At 38.0% G+C, this 18,645-nt stretch overlaps 1 protein-coding gene across 1 annotated transcript; it reads right to left on the bottom strand.

Moving 5' to 3' along the window:
- Nucleotides 1–5,465: 5,465 nt before the first annotated feature.
- LOC146145426 (interleukin-17C-like) lies at nucleotides 5,466–7,341 on the bottom strand. Its single transcript, XM_083390562.1, has 2 exons — nucleotides 7,079–7,341; nucleotides 5,466–5,709 (listed from the first exon to the last, which is right to left on the bottom strand). Exons 1-2 carry the CDS (start codon nucleotides 7,339–7,341, stop codon nucleotides 5,466–5,468), a joined length of 507 nt encoding a protein of 168 aa, XP_083246688.1.
- Nucleotides 7,342–18,645: the final 11,304 nt, after the last annotated feature.

The raw sequence follows: 18,645 nt of genomic DNA, 5'->3' as shown, positions 1-18,645 counted from the left end.
TGGTTATGCGGTAAAAGTTGGGCATCTTTTGTATACTAACAATCTAGGGCCCAAGTTTAAAATGTACATGTTCTGTAAATCCAGCACAAATAGACTTACTAAACTACTACATCCAAATAGCGTAGATCAGGGTTTCTTAATCAGGTGAATGCTTCACCCCAGGGCGAATAAAACTTTTACAGGGGTGAACCAACCAAAATGGGTGAACAAGGGTGAACCGTCGGAAATGGACAATAGCTTACGAACAGGGCGGATATTCCGGGTGTTCATTTTGTACTGTTATATATATACGAAATAGTTTTATCATATCATTGAGACAAGGGTGAATGAAGTCTCGACATAGATGCTAGTGAACCAAACTAAAAAAGTTTAAGAAGCACGAGCGTAGATAACTGGGCTGTTTAGAGGATAAAACGAATCGATATCCGTAAAATATCTATGCAACATTTTTGTTTTATGAGTGTAAAATCTTATTTGCACAAATATTAAGCGCTCGTAAAGTTTACGACTTTTTACGGCGGATACATTACCACATTATTGTCGGACCATTCCATTCATATTTTAGGCAAACAGTCTTTAATTTAATCGACCTATAAAAGCTGGTTGTATTTTATCGTTGTTACAAATCGAAATGCAAGTAATTGTTTAATTAAAACGTGATAAAACACTTGTAAATTTAGGCAAACATTTGGTGATTTTAAACATGCTCAGAAACAGCCTACGCCGCGACAGCTACATGTGATAACTGATACAATAATTGAAAACATTAATTCTTCGTAAAAATTGCCGTTTTGAGTCTGTGATTCATACAGACTTTTTGGTAGTCGACACTAGAAGTCGTTGGCGAAACGCGGGTGAGTAAACAAAGACGGAATAAAGATAAGGCGTACACACACAACTTGCGCCTTAATGTGTGTGCGTTGCTCATGAGTGCGTGTCTGTAGCGCTGCCATTCGGACTCTTCAAACAATTGAGATTTAAAACATCAACACATTCAATGTAGGGATAAAAAAACTCAGGCTAGCACCTAAAATTAGGAATAATATCTACTGCAGAATAAAACCTAAACCAGTTAGAAAACTATCTAAACAGCCAGAATAAAATTTTACCCATTATCCCCACTTATAACTCCAACTTTAGCCGATTTTTTAACCCTCCCATTCTGCACCCCCAACCCAAACCGCAGCCCAGGGAACCGTTCGAATGTCCTAGGGATGCCGAGAGGTATTTATGATTCTTTATAATTCAATTTTATGCTCTGTTGGTAACCTTCTAGACTCTAGAGACAATTGTTTGTGTATTATTATTGTGGCGAAAAGCAATAAATATGGTTCTACATTTTGTACAGTTGGTGTGTGTTGTTTTAATTTCGTTTAGTGCGACATTAAATTAAATTATTTGTCGAAAAAGCTAGTAAGGGTAACGCATTTGATTTCTGTTTCTGTGGCGTGCCTTAAGCCAACAAATATTGGGAACCACTGTCGTAAACAAGGTTAACAGTCCATTAGCCAAAATGCAGCGCCCAAACGTCAATGCCAAAATGGCGGTGACCAATATTGCCTTGTCCATACGATTGGAAATGTTATTTAGGTAAATTTGAATTATATCGATGTGTTTAGCAGTTTTTTGTCGATGGTGTAAATGCTATGGTGGGTATGGGCATTTAATTTTGACAGAGGGCCGCATATGAAAAAGAAAATGTATGGGCGGGCAGTGTCAAAAAAGGGGATCTCGAATACATAAAATATTCTGAAATCAAGAAAAAAAATTTTAATCATTATTTTTGCCTAAAAATATTTTATTGAAAAGGAGCCGCTGGCCGGATTTTACTGCCGTACTTTGCCCAGGTCTTTACTTGGGTATGATAATTTATTTCCCTAATGTTGTATCCTGCTGTAAATGTTGTTTTGTTGTTTCAACGTGTAATTGTTCGAGTGCGTCGCCCAGCGGAAACCATTATTTTTACAGATTATTTTGGGTGGCGCTGGTGAGAAGGCAGCGATAATTTTAATAAAGGTTTTAAAATCTATGTTGTTTGGGTGGAATTTGTACTTAACTGCCAGTTGGTCATAGGTCATATATATACTAAGCTTTTTAGGATATAAATTCGTCCAAGAAGAGTTAGCCCCCAAGAGGACCAACTATTTAAAACTGCACTAATTTTATTTATAACTTCCCAAAGTTAAGCGTAAACAGTTCCTTTGGGTTTTTAGTGGAATTTTTATACCTAAGTACTTAAATGAGTGTTCTGGCCACTCGAGGCCTTAAGGTTTTTTGTCGAAGAACGATTGGCTCCTACATGGAATGCAAGCGATTTTTGCATATTAATTTTACATCCGGACATGTCTCCAAATTTATCTAACACAACAAATATTCGTTCGATATCAGTTCGTTCGCCTATTAAAAAGAAAAAACAACGTCGTTGCTAGACATTCGATACATAGTAAAAAAGCGTCGGAGATAATGGGTCGCCTTGCCTGACACCTCTTTCGATTTTAAACTAGCACGACAAAAAGTTGTTGTAAGTTATTTTACAGGTAGGTTCCGCATAACAACATGTTATCCAGTTTATTTTTATTTCCAAAGCCAACATTTCCTAATGCTGCGGAACTAAAGTCCCATCCAACGGTGTCAAACGCTTTGTAAATGTCCAAAGAAAGTATGGAACCCGGGATTTTATAAAAATCGGAGGAAACGATAATATAAAAGAGCAGGCGGAGATTATCCCCAATGTATCTACCCTTCATAAAGCCATTTTGGTTTCGACTAATTAGGAACTCGATATTTGCTTTAATTCTGTTGTTTATAACTTTTGACATAATTTTATAGTCTACATTAAGCAAGGAGATAGGGCGGTAACTAGTTATCAGCGAAGGGTCTTTATGTGACTTAGGAATCAACGTTACCACACCTTGCGCTTGACTTTGACTAAATTTACCAATTTTTTCAGTATACAAATTCTACCGGCAATCCATCAAGGCCCGGGGATTTATTCCTCGGCATAGTGTTAATTGCCGCTAGAATTTCCTCAGGCGTGATTGAGCGCTCGCTAGATTCTTTCTGTATTGCGTCTAGCCTCGGTAGATTTAGTGTCGATAAGTGTACGTTTTGTGTCTTAGTATATTTAGAATCGCAATGTTTGTAAAGACTTTCAAAAAACTTGGCCAGTTCTTTTACAATATTCTTTGGATCTGTTTGGATTTGATCACCCACTTTTATGCAGTTGATTGATTTTTGGACTTGTTTCTCTAAGTTTAGAAAGTATACTTAGCGTTTTTCTCACCCTACTCTTCCCAGCGCGCTCTGCTTCTAAAAATTGCACCTTGTGTACGCGTTACAATCAAATTATCTAACTCCAGTTTTAATTTGGCGAACTTATCGTTTTGATCCGTGTTGGCTTGATTTGTCAGCGTTAATTCCCGTCCAATGCCTTCTATCGCCCTTTCTAAATATTAGTGTTGGCTGTGGTTTGCTCGTTTTACTTTTGGCGCTGTTACTTAATGCTCGGTTCAATAACCTCGCCGGACTTTTTCCCACAACTGCAGTGTATCAGCCTATACTTGTATAGATGATTTGAGCTTTCCTTAGACATGGTAAAGTTTGGAAGGGCATTTGCAGTGTTACACACACACGTTATTGCGTACCTTTTGCATTGGATGCACTCGAACATATTGCCGTCCATTCGAAACTCCGGTTGTATTTCCTCACAGCATGACATAAGTCTCATTTTGACCTGGCACTTGGGACAGCTATAGGCACTGTTTACTCCAAAGGCAGCAAAAACAAGTTGTTGTCATCGCAGTATGCGTTGGTAACCCTGTGTTCTGGTTTGCATTTGCAGCAGTAAAAATGTCGGCAATGGGGATCCAGAAGACTGTCCGTGTGACAATTCAGGCAATCTATAGTGATACGGTAACTTCGCTCATGCTTCTTGATTTACTGCCAGGGAGAAAAGTTGGACTGCTGCGGAGTCGCTTTCGGGATGTTTTTAGTTGTAGGCTCGGAGATTCTGCGTTGTTTTGGTTATCAACGGGGATTGCATCAACCCCGGGCAGTGAGTCGTTTTTATTCACAAGCGTTTGCGCTGCAGCTTTGTCATCCGCTTTGGATTGCAGATGCGTTAATGAGCTGGAAATCTGGCCTGGCGCAATTATCGGCGATTGGGTTGCTGATTGGTTTGACTTGCTGTGAAGCTGTGAGTAGTCAGATTTTCGCTTTACGCGATGAGCTTGTTTGTGGCCAGTTTCGCCACAATACTTGGAGGTAATCTTTTGTCCGTGGTATAGGTAACATAAAATTCACAACCGTTCATTCGTATATAACATTGTTTTGTTTTTTCTAAATCCGCTTTGTTCATTGTTGCAATCCCCATTCCCGTTAACAAACCTTCTTTGTTTTTTCGTGTGTCATTTGTTTAACTGTTCTTCAATCCGGTTTTCAATAGGTTTATTAGGGAGTGGAATTGGTACCCAACCAATTCCCACATTAATCACATCGGACTCGTAAAGACGAACATTTCGAATGTATGACACATTCAGGAGTCTTCTATGAAGGTCAAGCACATTTTCCGTGGACGTACACGTCACGTCTACTAGAGTCCCTTTCATTTCCGCAATTCCTATTATTTTTTATCAGAGGAAAATGAACCTCTTTCATTAGATTTAATAAGTCTTCTCTTTTAAGCTGATTAACTTCTTCTCTTTGAAGCTGAATAACTTTCTCTTAAGCTTAAACAGTTAGGCCTTCTCAGTGCACTCACTGCACTTTCCCATAATTAACTTTTTCGCCCATTTTGCTCCGTGCTCTAGGAGCGCCAGTCTCGAATGTAGTTATTCGCATTTCAAATAAGTGTGAGTTTTTTTTTTTGCGAAAAGTGTGAAATCAAAGCAACAAACACAGGCGAACAAAAAAAGACAAACAACGCATGCAGCGATTCGAGAAAATAAAACACGAGGCAAAAAAAGACGATTATCTACAAACGTTACGAATACATTACCCATTATACCAGGGATTCTTAACCTTTTTTGTATGTTTTACTCTTTTAACAAAGATGAGTATCAGATTTACCCCCAATATATAAAATTGTTTTCATTTGTTAAAAAAAACGAAAGCAACAAATTGCATTAGTTATGGCGTAACAATTAGGTAACTAAGAGATAGGATGTTGTCAATTAACTAAAAAAGGTGGTATCAATTAAAGTAAAATTACGTTGCCGACACCAGATGTTAAAGAATCAATGGACTGCTAGGCTAACTTCGCTACAACTGGCAAACTTTTTCTATCTCGTCAAATGATGTGAATATTTTGATTAATAGCTAGTTTACCCCTTGAAACGAGGAAATTTACCCCCTTCAGGTTAGGGTGAATTCACCCCAGGTTAAGAAAGGCTGCATTATACAATGTTAAAAAACGAAAAAAAAGAAAAACCGAACGTTCTTATATCCAATGAGCTCGAGTGACGTCATCACACGTTCAGGGGCACCACACAATGGCAGCCGACCTGCAAGCTTTCCCGGTGTACGGAGCAGTCGTTTCTTGTACACTTTTCCACGTTGTGGTATCTTCTCTCGGCGTTGTAGTTTTCAAAGCGCACCACCATCACTGTGATGTTGATGGGCCGACTGACGAGGTCCCTTGTCTCCTTACCGTTTTCCCTATCGATGCATCCTCTGCATAAGCAACGCGCTCTAAGCAGATACTCGGGATACCTAAAAAACAGGCGGTCAACATTTTGTTGAAATCGTCAAACTGCTGTTATTAACCAATATATAATCCATTGTGGCCCTAAGCAGGGGAGATCTTAAACTGGGGCTACATGGGACCCCTTTGGTTACGTGGCCTAGTTTTAGGGGTCCATGAAAGCCTATAGTTTAAATCTTTGTGTGAAATTTCGGAGTCGGGCTCGGGACTCGACGGAGTCGGTTTGTTTTGCTGGAGTCGGACTCGAGTCTTGAGTAAGACCACGTAAAACTAACCGAGTCTAGAGTCCGACGTGCACATGCGCAGCACCAAATTTTGAAACTAATAAGCCCGAAAACTGTAAGTTGTAATGGAGAAATAGCACATGCTGAAATATTTTAGAACATGTATTGTGGCATGATCAATTATGACACCCCTGTATGAGTGTATTGCAGATTATCCACCTTAATTTAGTTACGTAAATGGGTGAAATACAGGCTGTAGAGTCTCAGCCGGATTCGGGACTTGACGAAAACGCACAGTTGGCCGGAGTCTGACTCGGAAGTCGCACTCAGTTTTTTTGGGGCGGAGTCGGACTCAGGATATCTTTAACCGACTCCACAGCCCTATAGTTTTACTGTACCACATGGTCCTGCGTTTGTATGGCCTTGGTGGCATAGCCGAACTAAACTTGCAACAACATTGCGATCAGGAAAATTTGACAAGATCAACCTGGTAATATGGAACTACGGCGACTGTACCTATATGCTGAACGTCGACCGTGTACATGTGACAGTCTGAACGTCGACCGTGTACGTGTGACAGTGAAACGTAGAGTGGAAACGAATCGATCTTGGTTCGACATTGGGAGTAGAATAGCTTCACTTAAATCTTTAGAAGATTACTTGACACATAGTCGTTGATAAAGACAAGTGGCCTGACATGCCAAATATATATATGTATTAGTTTAAGCGCTTCCGATGAAGGAGACCAAATACATAAAAAAAATACTGATTACATAAAGGTTTATTCATTTGTAAAGATAGCTACAAATATTTTAGTTTTGACGAGCTTGTAAGAGAGTATGGAAAATTGAGGATGCCTCATTCAACAAAGTGTTCGAAAATTACAAAATAAACATAAAGGCATATATCTATCAAAAAAGTTTTACAAAAAGTAAACAACGGGCGATATTAAATTGCTATTTGGGTCGGAATTGGCTCCACGAGGCGTAGTTTGCCCAGGTCTGGGCAAGAGTGTGTAACGTGATAATACGAGCAAACGTTCTGTAACGAACGCTGTGCTTTCTTGACACATAACACGATTTTTTGTCCGGTAAGGTGCTGAACACGCCCACATGGATACCTAAACCTAGAGTAGTGAGAGCGACAAACTTACCTTCCTCTTTGGCGATCGAGACAGAAGTCGTACGGCGCCAGGCTTCGACGATTTTCCGCCAGGCCGCTTTCGTAAATGTTCGGACAAGTTCGCGCAACTTCGGGCCCGCACAGAGGCACCCGGTGTGCGTCGGCCATCTGCTCAAGGCGAGCCCTGGCGTCATGACAGGCCAGACGCACGTTGTACGCCCTTACGTGCTTGCAGTTTACCCTCTTATCTCTCAAAAGAGTCGCTCGAGCGGACTGGGCGTCACTCATAGCCATAATTAGGCAGAAAACAAAGCTAAAGGCTGAAGAAAAGTACAACGACAACATGGCTTGGGTCACCGTCCAATAACCAACGCGAAACTATACAACTCCTAATATCGCACGTTTTTGAAACCCCTTCGAAATCGTTCAAGCACCCGGAATGCATTTCCACTCTGAAAACGTTCGGTTTATATATCGTGGAAGGGGGAACGTGCCGGCACCGATTTAGATTCAGAAAATACCGCTCGTATCCATTGAATTCGACCGGCCCCAAGTTTTAAATTCAAATCAGTTGCGGCTTTAAAGTGGGGGCGCCTAACGCGTGTATTTGCGAATCAATTCGCGCACGTTTACGACTGCAACAAAAACGACGGAAGGACACCGCGACGCAGGAACCAATCTGTGCGGAGGCAGCGAGTTAACCTGTCGGATTATGGGTTAAGTACCACGTAGGCGTTTGTCTTTTTATGGAAGGACCTCCAGGTTTTGGAACATTTCCTTAAGCTACTTTCCTGAGGGTTCGTCAAAAGCTTTGCAAGTCGTGCGTTGCTATGTTGTAATGTGAAACCTTTCAGTCTGCGACCCCCTGTTAGTTACATGTCGTCGCTAACCTTGTGGTTTAGCAGCTTCAAAGGGGCATTTCCCGCCGACGCGAAATTATTATTGCAGTGCATAACTCAGTTGAAGACTATTTTTGCACAACCAGAAAAATGACACATTTCACTAATTTAGAAACAGACGTAACTTACTGCTAGTGACCCCTTTAAGCTCGACCAGCAGTTTGCGAAGCTCGGTTACAGCGCTATTTCATATTTCGCTTAAATCAGGGGTTGTTAAACTGGGGATTCATGAAGGCCTAATTGAACTATGAGTGTATATTTAAGCAATTATTTTTTCTAAGAAAAGAGTAGGCTATAGTTAAAAGTAAAACGTTATTGCACTTTATTTATTTAGACTTCACTTTATTTTGCATTTTTTGGACCGGAAACAGCAAATTCTGAAGCCTATTCGTATTATGACGAAAATTTATGACTTGATTCCTAAAAATTTCTTACCTATACACTGTCCATGCGAAGAAAAACATCTTTAATGGGGCCCGCAGTAAAAAAGTTTAAGAACACGTGGCTTAAATTGATAAACAAATTAGTTTTATATATATACAGAAAACTGCATTAGTTATAGTACGCAGCTCATGCTATATCCCTGCACTTTTGCCGGTCAAGGTAAAACGTCAAGAAGTCGAACGTTTTGCCTTATAAGGAAACGTATAGGCACGTCGTCGATTGGAATCTCCGTCGTAAAAAGTATCGTGGAAAGACGCGTTGTGTTGATTTGACAAACACGGCCTCCTAAAAGTGGAGTTCCGCCCATAAAGCTTTGGGTAGAACGGTGACGTAAAGCCGCAAAATACCGGAAAAAGCAAACAAACGGCATACGAGAAAAATTTAAATACTGACGTAATGTCACAAATGCTTTGCCAACTTGTTCCTAACAAATTCACGTCGTATATCACCGTTGTGGAAAGTTTAGGTCAGATTGTGAGTACAACTTTTTTTAAAGAGGAAGCCATGCCATTTTTTGGACGTATTTTGTCTAGATTTCTCACATAAAACCATCTATAAGCCTAAAAAATAATAATAATTCACCTTTTGGTATACACCAGTAGTCGGCATCCGCCGGTCCGTAGCAGGTTTGCCAGATTAAAATTTTGTTTAAACACGAACTGTACGTAAATACCTTGTAAAAAGTCGAAAACAATACTTTCGTTTTAATATACTTTATGGTTGATTGTATGATAAAAAACACAATTGGTATCAAGCTCTCGTGAGGTTCAAAACAACTGTTGTGCTGTGGCCCATATGAGTTACATAGCACGTTCACAACATCCTAAAATGCATATTTTTATTACAAGATCTAACTTCTAGTACTTACAATATATCGAAAAACAGGCTGAAATATCATTTTTTTTAGATGTTTAAGCCTGCTCGCCTTAAAGTGTAGTGCAATATCATGTAAATAATGTTTATAAACTATGTCCAAAATAAAATAATTTATTATTTTGATATTTAAGCAGGGAAGGTTTCGAAAATACGTATGCATATTAATTAGTTTTAGCCTCTATAGTTTTTGACTATCAAAATGACAGAAAATCCAAATAATGTATTTTCTGACATGAACCACGTTGAAAAAACGATAGATTTGTGAAATTCGTGGTGAAAAATGCCAATCTGGCAAGCCTTGTACGTATAGCCTATCTATCCCACACTTTTCAGATCTCGGTCTGTGGTTCGTACTTTTTTATATTGATCCATTTTTTTCGTTTTATATTACGTAAGCTAACTATTGAAAGTGTCGTGTAGGACCTTGTCAATAATGGGATCTGAAATAAATTGTTATATATTATACAAAGTGTGACTTTTTTTAAAAGAATACTTTGAATATCCTTATTTTAACAAGCTGGTAAGAATAGAGGAATTGGTAATAATGGTATACAAGTTAAATTTAGGAAAAAACGTTAAGGCATAAAAGTTTTATTGAAATGAGCCGCGGGCATTAAATTGCTTGGCGGGCTGGATGCCGCCCGCGGGTTTGAGTAAGTTCAATAATTCCTGGGTGGGAGCATCTCTTTGCGGCAAAGCAAGCATAAAGTTCGCATTAAAAAGAGTTGCAATAAATTTCCTTTACTGACCATTTGTTGTTGTTTTAAGGCCGGTCCGCGAAGAAATTTCCGTTTTAATTTGGTCCTCAGTGCAAAAAGGTTGCCGACCCCCGGTATACACCATAACAAATGTCCCGCGCTTTATGTTGTTTTCCTCGCATATCGTAATAGAAAATTGTTCTGTAAACTTGGACTAATTAAGCGGCCTATGCATGTTAATTAGTGGCATCAATGTAATCTTATTATCAGAAGTTCTCGTAAAGCCTAAAAACAAATTACATTCAATGAATCTCTGGCTTAAAAATATTATTTAATTTCGCTGTGAACCACTAACAAAACTACCTCAAACGGAAAACTTTCGAAATTAATGTAAGCCTTTTAAAAATAAAAAACATTCACTAAATACAGTATTTTCATAACCTCCTCCTTAAGGACGTGGATCCCTTAAAATGAATTCTCGCCTATAGAAACTATTTAACGTCAATTTAATAAATGTCAAACCTAATGTTATATTTCAAAGTCATCGGCGAATAAAATATGACAATTTTCCTCGAATTTAAAAAGTTAACTGATAGAAAAAATCTTTGTTTTCAAATGTTTTTAAGATGATTATATTTTAAAATAAAATGGCATCGTAATCCTGCTACCTGGTATTATTAATATAAATTGAGAGACAAACATACCATAATATACCACAGAATAGTAAAAAAACTTCCCATTTTCCTCAATGAAAACATGTAGCTAAATCAATCCAATCGATTTGATCGGATTTTCTAAAATTGATCTTTTACAGAAATACAACATTTTTGGATCCGTTGATTTGAGAGAACTGAAATGAGGTTGATAATTTGATTTTGCCATTAACAATAAAAACATAAACTTTGTGATTCATACATCGATTCTAATGTTTGTTTGTTTTGTTTTTTTGGTATAAATACATTTTTGTATCGATGCTCGTCTTATTCAACAAAAACTCAACATTAAAAATAAAATTGCAATTGCGACATATTTTACAGAAAGAAAATATTTTTTTTTCCTAATTCTCTTTTTTTCCCTAATTGGTTGATTAGATGTGTTTTGTCAATCGTTTTTCTGCATGCGGCACACTTTTGTATTGTACATGGGTCAAGTAAAAAAATGTTTGGTCCCGTGGCGACTGTGCTAAATGGATGAATAGCCACTTGAAGCGGTAGAGTGGATCAAAGTTTTCAGGATAAGATTCTCATAATTATTTTGATGTCAACGAGGTTACCCGCGATTGTTGAAAACAAACTAATTACGTGAAATTCGTTTATGAAAAAGAATGACTGAGTGCTAAACAGCGTTGTAAAGAAGTCATTTTAATAGACTTAAGTCCAAGAAAAGTTATTCGTAAATCATCTTAGTCTAAGTAAATATTTTTGCAGTTACATAACAAGACAAGTCCCAGTACAAGTCATCACTTGGTTTAAGCCAAGTTACAGTCAAGTGATAATTAGAACAAGTCCACTCAAATTCAAGGCCTTGTTATAACAATAACAAACCTTTAAAAGTTGGCAAACTCGCCCAAATATTAACTCAAATATAAAATAACAAAAAGCGCTCCATATTGCAAATAAATTGTCTTTGGCTATATGAAAAAATTGGGATAAATAACCCAATTTTATATAAATTAAACAAAAACACATAATTTTAGCGAGCGTTTAAAACTCAACGGCGATTTTTAACTAATTTATTTAAACATTTCAAACCCTGCTTTGCAACACTTTTTTATTTACCTTTGCTGGTCGTCTTCGGGCCAACGGTTACCGTCGTTTTGTACACTGGCGGCTTGGCAAACAAAAACACATCATTTTTTTTGTCCAAAAGTTCTAAGTCAAATCAGGTCATTTCGTCCTAAATACTTCAGTCAAGTCACGTCTTTCAATGGAGTGAACTTTACTTATAAGAAGCTGTTTTTAAATAGAAATAATCTCAGTATCATTAATAATTTCGACATCTAAATGCTTGTTGACACATTTGTTCAGACGTAGGGGGACATCGGCTTTTTAAACAGTACTTGCTTGAATCGGCACGAGAAAAGTGACGCAGCAAAAGTCAAATCAATCAAGGCCGAAAACCGATTAAAAATATGCGAGATCGTAATGCAAGCGTGACTTTCTTTGGTGCATCAGATGGAGGCGAAGTAGGGTTCAAAGTTTTATTTTTAACATAATCGTGCATTGCGTCCCGGTCTAAAATGCAAAAACAACTTTACAATTACTCAGCTCTGTCAAGGTTCTTTCAGGCTATTCTTGCGTCGTACATAAACTCGATAACCATCCAATTATGGAACCTTTTAAGGGCGTTTATTGGGTTTCGACGAATTTATTATTATGTATAGAAATCACAGTCACGAGTATGTTTTCCTTCCACTGGGCTGACTCACAACCCCACGAAGTAAAGGAAGCAGTGACGGCTTTCTGCAGTGTGTTTTATTTACTCGCGGCATATTTTCTACCGCAGCAAAGTTGACATTTTTCCTGTTGAAAGCCAGTTTGCAACGTTTTACTAAAAAATATATCAACAAACTAAGGTTTAGGCTATGGATTTGTTTTGGAGCTTTTGTATAGCTCTTGTTTGGACTGCCATCCTGTATGGACAAACATATGCTCGTAAGTAAAAAAAGAAATTTTAGGAATTTTATTTTAGACAACACCTGAAAGAAACTACAGGATGCCATCAAGTGATTTAACCTTCATTCTGCGAATATACTGGATTATACTTTGTAGTGATATTGCTATTAGTTTAAGAAACCAAGCATTGTTGGAGAAACGACAATATTTAGGTTAATATACTTGTTTAAGTGCAAAAAAACAAATTATTAGAGTAGGCCGTAAAAGAAACAAAATGCTGAGTTTTTAGCAGACATATATCTTACATTGCAAATTCCAGTAAAACTTACATGAATCGTATTTTTAAAGCGCGACTAACTGTTTTTTCAGATAAGATATGCTGTGATATTTTGTAACAACGTATTGAAAAGGCACAGTATGCTGAACATCCGTAACATATTGTAGTACAACGTACGTAATTCAAAAACAAAAATCAATATAAAACATCCCTTTAAATAACGTGAAAAGGTGCTTCTGTCGGCAACGAAAACAATAAATACATGATCGTGGTGCGTATAGATGACCTAAGCTTATACAACCATAACCAAAATCAATCAACGTGCCATACATTACCAGCACATACGAAAAAAGGGTCTAGGGTATCTCAACTACAGTCCCTAGACCCACCCCATCTGGGGGTTTTCGGAGGACCGCGATTATTTTAGTTATTCGCCGGGCAAACTCAAATTTGTGCTTCTCCTGACGACTTCTAGACCTCTTTTTTAACGTTCTGTGAACTATTTGCGATAGGTGAACAGAGTGGGAGGCACAAAGTCCAATAGAAAGGAAACACAAGACAGCTAATAGAAGGAGGACAAAAGCCTTGAAAGATTGCGAACTACTGCCCTAGACCCTAACAATTGCTTCAGTTCCAATTAAAATTATCTTTTGTAGGGATTACGCAAGGTAGAACAACAGCAACGGCAGATGCTTATCCTGCGCTTGCGAGGCCCCTTCACAACCCAACAAAAGCGACGTCGCGTTATGCCAAGAAGTCTTCGGCTTCTCCAGTAACAAAGTCAGGGACGAGTTACAGAACGCTGCCGTCGATTCCGTTTTCCTTTGTTAATGACCTTGTCCCTCTTTCCACGCAATCCCGGGATAAGCCGCCAGTGTACAAATCGACGGTAGCCGTTGGCCCGAAGACGACCAGCAAAGGTAAATAAAAAAATGTTGCAAAACGTGCTGTGAAATTTTAAATGAATTAATAAGCTAAAAATCGCGGCGATTACTTTAGATAAGTCCTGGGTAAACAATGCTCGCTAAAAACTGAACCCTTGTTTTTATTTAATTTGGTATATTTTCGCTATCAACTGGTTACTGGGGTAGTACGATACAAAATTAATTTAAAAACAGCCATGATTTTTAAACGCAGCGATTGAACCCTGACAACTAAATTTATTAAGGTCGAAGGTTAAAACGTGGAGGAAGTAGATAACGGAACTATAGTATCGAAATAGGATGTCGTATGTCGGACATCCCTAGGTTACACGATATGCGTTTCTTAAAGTTGTGGTGCGGTCAATCTATTTATTTTACTTTTTGGCAGTGAAAACTCGGCCACGTTCATTCAGGCCCCAATCCAAAAAGCCGCGAGTAACACGCGCCTCAACGCTCGCCATAAAGCCAAGGGCTTTCGCAACGATCAGAACCAGCACAACGACATCAGCAGCTGGTACTGCGGCGCCAGGTGGATTGTCATTTAACATCCCGGACTTGTTCCCGTTTTTAACGACGCCCGCAGCGGAAAGCTTATCTACGGTTGGTCCCCCGGCACCACCCAACTACGGTCCGTGCAAGAACTCCACTTGTCATCCGTTGGCAAAATGCAGCACAAATGGAGCGGGCTATAACTGCACCTGTCCAAGCACGCACCGGGGAAACGGCACGATGTGCACTCGTAAGTATAGATTTGCCGCGAATTTGAAGTTGTGCACCTGCAATGTATGCTTAGTGAATCACGGTGCGCAGTCGAAAGTAAGAAGATTAATACTAGGGTGACCTTAACACCATGCGGCCAGAAGGGCAACCTTTCGCCCATTTTCACAGTTAGTTTTATATTTAACTCGGCGATATCTCAAATTTTTCCGTATTGCCGTGTTGACAAAACGCTATACAATTATTTTAACAACTTTCATACAGGTGTCGTACATAAAGATGATTTTTGTAGCCCTTGCATAATTTGGAGTTGTACAGGCCAAAAAGTCTTAAAAATTGTAGTATTTCTAGTTGAACAGACCAACTAAAAAACAGACCAACTTAAGTTTGGGTATGTGGTATGCGGAAAAGGTAAATATCTATTGCTATTCTTTAACCAAATTATCCTGTTTCAGCATTTTGCGTGAGCGTGGACGTCTCTACTGTCGTTGCTGCCACTGCGCTAAACCAGCTTGGGTTTCCATCTTTAAACTCACAACGATCTGCTCCAGCAAATCTCTCGCTGCCGAAATTTATTAGAAAGACGGCTAATACCGTGAAGGATAAAACCGCTGTCGCTGTTAAAAAAGTTCCTGCAGTTTTGAATCCCATCGGCATTCTCAGCGCAACTTTTCCTGCTACAAACCTCGGGCAAACGGCATTTTCGGATCTGAAATGCAACGGTAACTACAAACAGAGAATTGTCAATCTACAGTTCGGTTTCTTTTCGGACCAAAGTGGTTAAGAAACTGTTTCAGCGTGCGACGCACTAAAATATGAAAATCATCGCGGCACTATCTGTCATTACAGCAATAGCTAAATACCCAAATATTCCTGATTAACGGATATTATGCATATAATTTTCAAATTGAAAACTGCCAACCTACACTGTTAATGAATCACACCGTTAACCTTATTTGTGGTATATTTGTATATGCAAGGTCAAGATGTTAGATCCAAAAAATTCCACTCTTAGTTATTATTATTATTAACCACAAGAATTTTTCAGGAAGACCGTATGCGAAAGCAGATTGTGTAAAGGATTCAAGCAATCCGCAAAGAGCCATATTCGAAATGAGCTTTAATCCAACGAAGTTAACTTGCAGCGACACAATTTCGTCAATCGTAAAGGTAAGTCAGTGTTAAATAAGTGTAGACTTTTTACTATTTTTGTCTTGCATTACAGTTAGGATAGTTTTACAATTATATATTAATCCCAGAATTATTGGTTTTAAACTGTGTTTCATTATTTTTTTCTTTTTTCTTTTTTTTTAGGCAAAGTTGTCAGATATATATAAATTTTTCATTTTTTTGATATCATCATACCAATTTTGCCTCTTCGCTATTCACCGGTGAATTAACACGTTTGTTAATTATTATTAACACCAGATTAGGATGAAAATAAGACTTTCGCCACTAAAAGGAAACTTTTTTTTTTGAAAAATATTTTCGCAAAAATGTTTGTTTATCCCAGTTGCTTAAACGGGACTTAATTTAAAATTTTAAAAAGTATTGTTTACAACCATGCTAATTTAAATCACCAGCTAATATAGCACATTAATTTAATACAATCTATGTCATTGCAAAAAAAGTAAAATAAAAAAAAATAAAAACAATATATAAAAATGAAAAAATGGTGAAATAAAAAATATATTTAGGCATATTACATAACATGGTCTCTAATTGTTATGCGCCCCAAGTTTTAGTCACCGCTTGCCGACTGACAATTATCACGTTCTAAATACATCCGAGCACAAGTCACATCATCAATCGGGCTTGCGTTCTCGTTCCGAAAGTATTGGCTTATATTTAAATAGCGTACGCTTGATTTGCTTTTTAAGGTTCTGAGCGGCGCCGTGACATCGGAGGCAATAGGTCAAAACATTTTCTTCCTAACTCAACTCATGTCCTTCGCGGATACGATGACACTCAAAGACGCCCGGGCCATTACGACAGTCTTGTATCAGCTGGCTACCAACGTAGCCAACGAATTCACTGTAGGTTTTTGCATTGAACATACAGCACAGACTGCTCTACGCCTTTTTTATGAATATGCTGTTGCTGTCGGGCATTGTTTCAATCGTAAAATTGTTCTTGCGGTAAAATTTTATTAAAGCGCCAACGTTTCGGCCACCTATTCAGGCAATCTTCTTCAGGGCAATATAGTTACAACTATAAGGACGAAAACATCTGGGTTATAAACATTTTTAATTTGCCAAATCAAGGAAAAACGAAATGTGGCACAAGTTTACTTAAAATAGTTTAAAAACGAAATCTTGTTCAAAAGTTTCAGAATCACCGTTTATATAGTTAAACTTTAACGAAAAAAATAAATAAAACATAAAAAAAATATATACCCTGGGCCACCCCACTCCTTATATACGCACAGTTTTACAGATTTACTTGTTAATTTTAAAATATTTTTACATACTTTCCCCCTGCTTAATAAGTCGTTAGGTCTCATGAGTTTTTACGAGTTATGCCATTTAAAAGTTTAGAGGGTTGGGGCACTAAAACGAATACAGTAAACCGAGATTCATTACAGGTAACGCGCACCACCCTTTCGCAAGTGCTGGAGATTTGCAGCCAGGTTGCCAACATTATCCAGTCTCAGTCGAACGGCGACTTGGTCGGGTAGGTGCATAAGTTTCTACATCATTGCGGTAGACCAGGTAAGGTCTTTCAGACCTTAAGCCAGGGATGTCAAACCTGCGGCCCGCCTGAAATTTTTGTGCGGCCCGCTAGTCATTTTCACTCCCAAGTAGTATTTTAAACGTTTAATTTGGCCTAATTAAAATGTACCAGTCCGCTTTTAGGGGCGCACTAATAGTATAATATGAGTAAAAAAATATATACATTCCTCTATAGGCCCGTTATAACTCTAAAAGCCAATACTTAATCTTGAAACTTGATAAGTGTCAATGCGGCCCACTATAATAAAATGTTGGACATCCCTGCCTTAAGCAATGACTTGATCACTTTCCATTAATAATTTTTGGCTGAGTTGATGTTTGACCTAAATCAAGTGTTTTCAAGTTTTACACAAAAAACGGCTGAGTTTGTAGTGAACGCAAAATACAGTTATTTTAGTCTTTGAATTAAAGTATAGCTATCGGGTATCCGAGTATAATGTATGGTATTTTAATCTGATACCGATATCCGATACTTCAGACAAACGATCCGATTCGATATTTCGGGACAAACAACGCGAATATTGTGCTCAAAAAAGAAAATATATTGACTTAAACGTTCAAAATATAGTTTTTACCAGGTTCTTGGGCCTAACATTGCAATAGCGTTAAGCAGATTAATAACCATCAGTTGTTATCTACTATGATTCGGAGCATTTATCTATACAAGTAAAAGAATGCTGCATTGGATGGAAATCATAGCTAAAATACATACACCAATTTGGTATCGGATCGGCACCGATGCCACCTTAGTATAATGCGAGTAACGATACTAGTACTTGGCGCATCGTATATAGTTTAATATTACCGAAATCCCAAAGCAGCTGTACTACCTTTTATGAAGTTTGGAGAGATGGTCTGTGCTATTGCAATGCGTGTACTACTTTAAGTTGCTTAGGGTAACCCTTGCTGTAATTCCTTTCACAATTTTTTTGCAATTATGAAAAATACTCGGTTGTTCAACGTTTATTTTATTAAAAGGTACTAATTCCGCAAAACAGCAGAAGTTGTGAATATAAGATATTTTATAAGATCAACTATTAGGAACTTTTAGAAAACCTTAAAACTTCCCTTTCTCTTATTATGATTTATTTATACAATTTATTTCGGATTCCTTTGCATTTCGCTCAATTAAATAAATTCCTACCTATGTGCAACTCAATTGTCGTTAAACACTGCTGTCCGTTTCAGAATAAAAAATGAAGTATCCAAGATCGTAACCGTTATTGACGAGTTTTCATTGAAGCTACAAAACAATCCGCCAGGTGCCCAGCTTAATCCCTTATCTACACCGCTTTTTGCCACCAACGACTTGATGATGCAAGTAAGATACACCTACACATGATAAAAAAAATCACAAAAACAAGAAGAAGCTATTTGAATGCAATTTGTACTTTGTACGTACAGTTTGGCCTATTTT

This window comes from Ascidiella aspersa, chromosome 5 (assembly GCF_963924565.1).
Source record: "Ascidiella aspersa chromosome 5, kaAscAspe10.2, whole genome shotgun sequence".
Classification (NCBI taxonomy): Eukaryota; Metazoa; Chordata; class Ascidiacea; order Phlebobranchia; family Ascidiidae; genus Ascidiella; species Ascidiella aspersa.
This window is presented reverse-complemented; position numbering and strand designations above follow the sequence as displayed.

Bases quoted from the DNA above. Each gene is read 5' to 3' on its own strand.
- LOC146145426 (XM_083390562.1), bottom strand. From the start codon at position 7,341: ATGGCTATGAGTGACGCCCAGTCCGCTCGAGCGACTCTTTTGAGAGAT. The intron at 5,710-7,078 runs GTAAGTTTGTCG...CCTGTTTTTTAG, and splicing joins CTCGATCGCCAAAGAGGAAG to GTATCCCGAGTATCTGCTTA.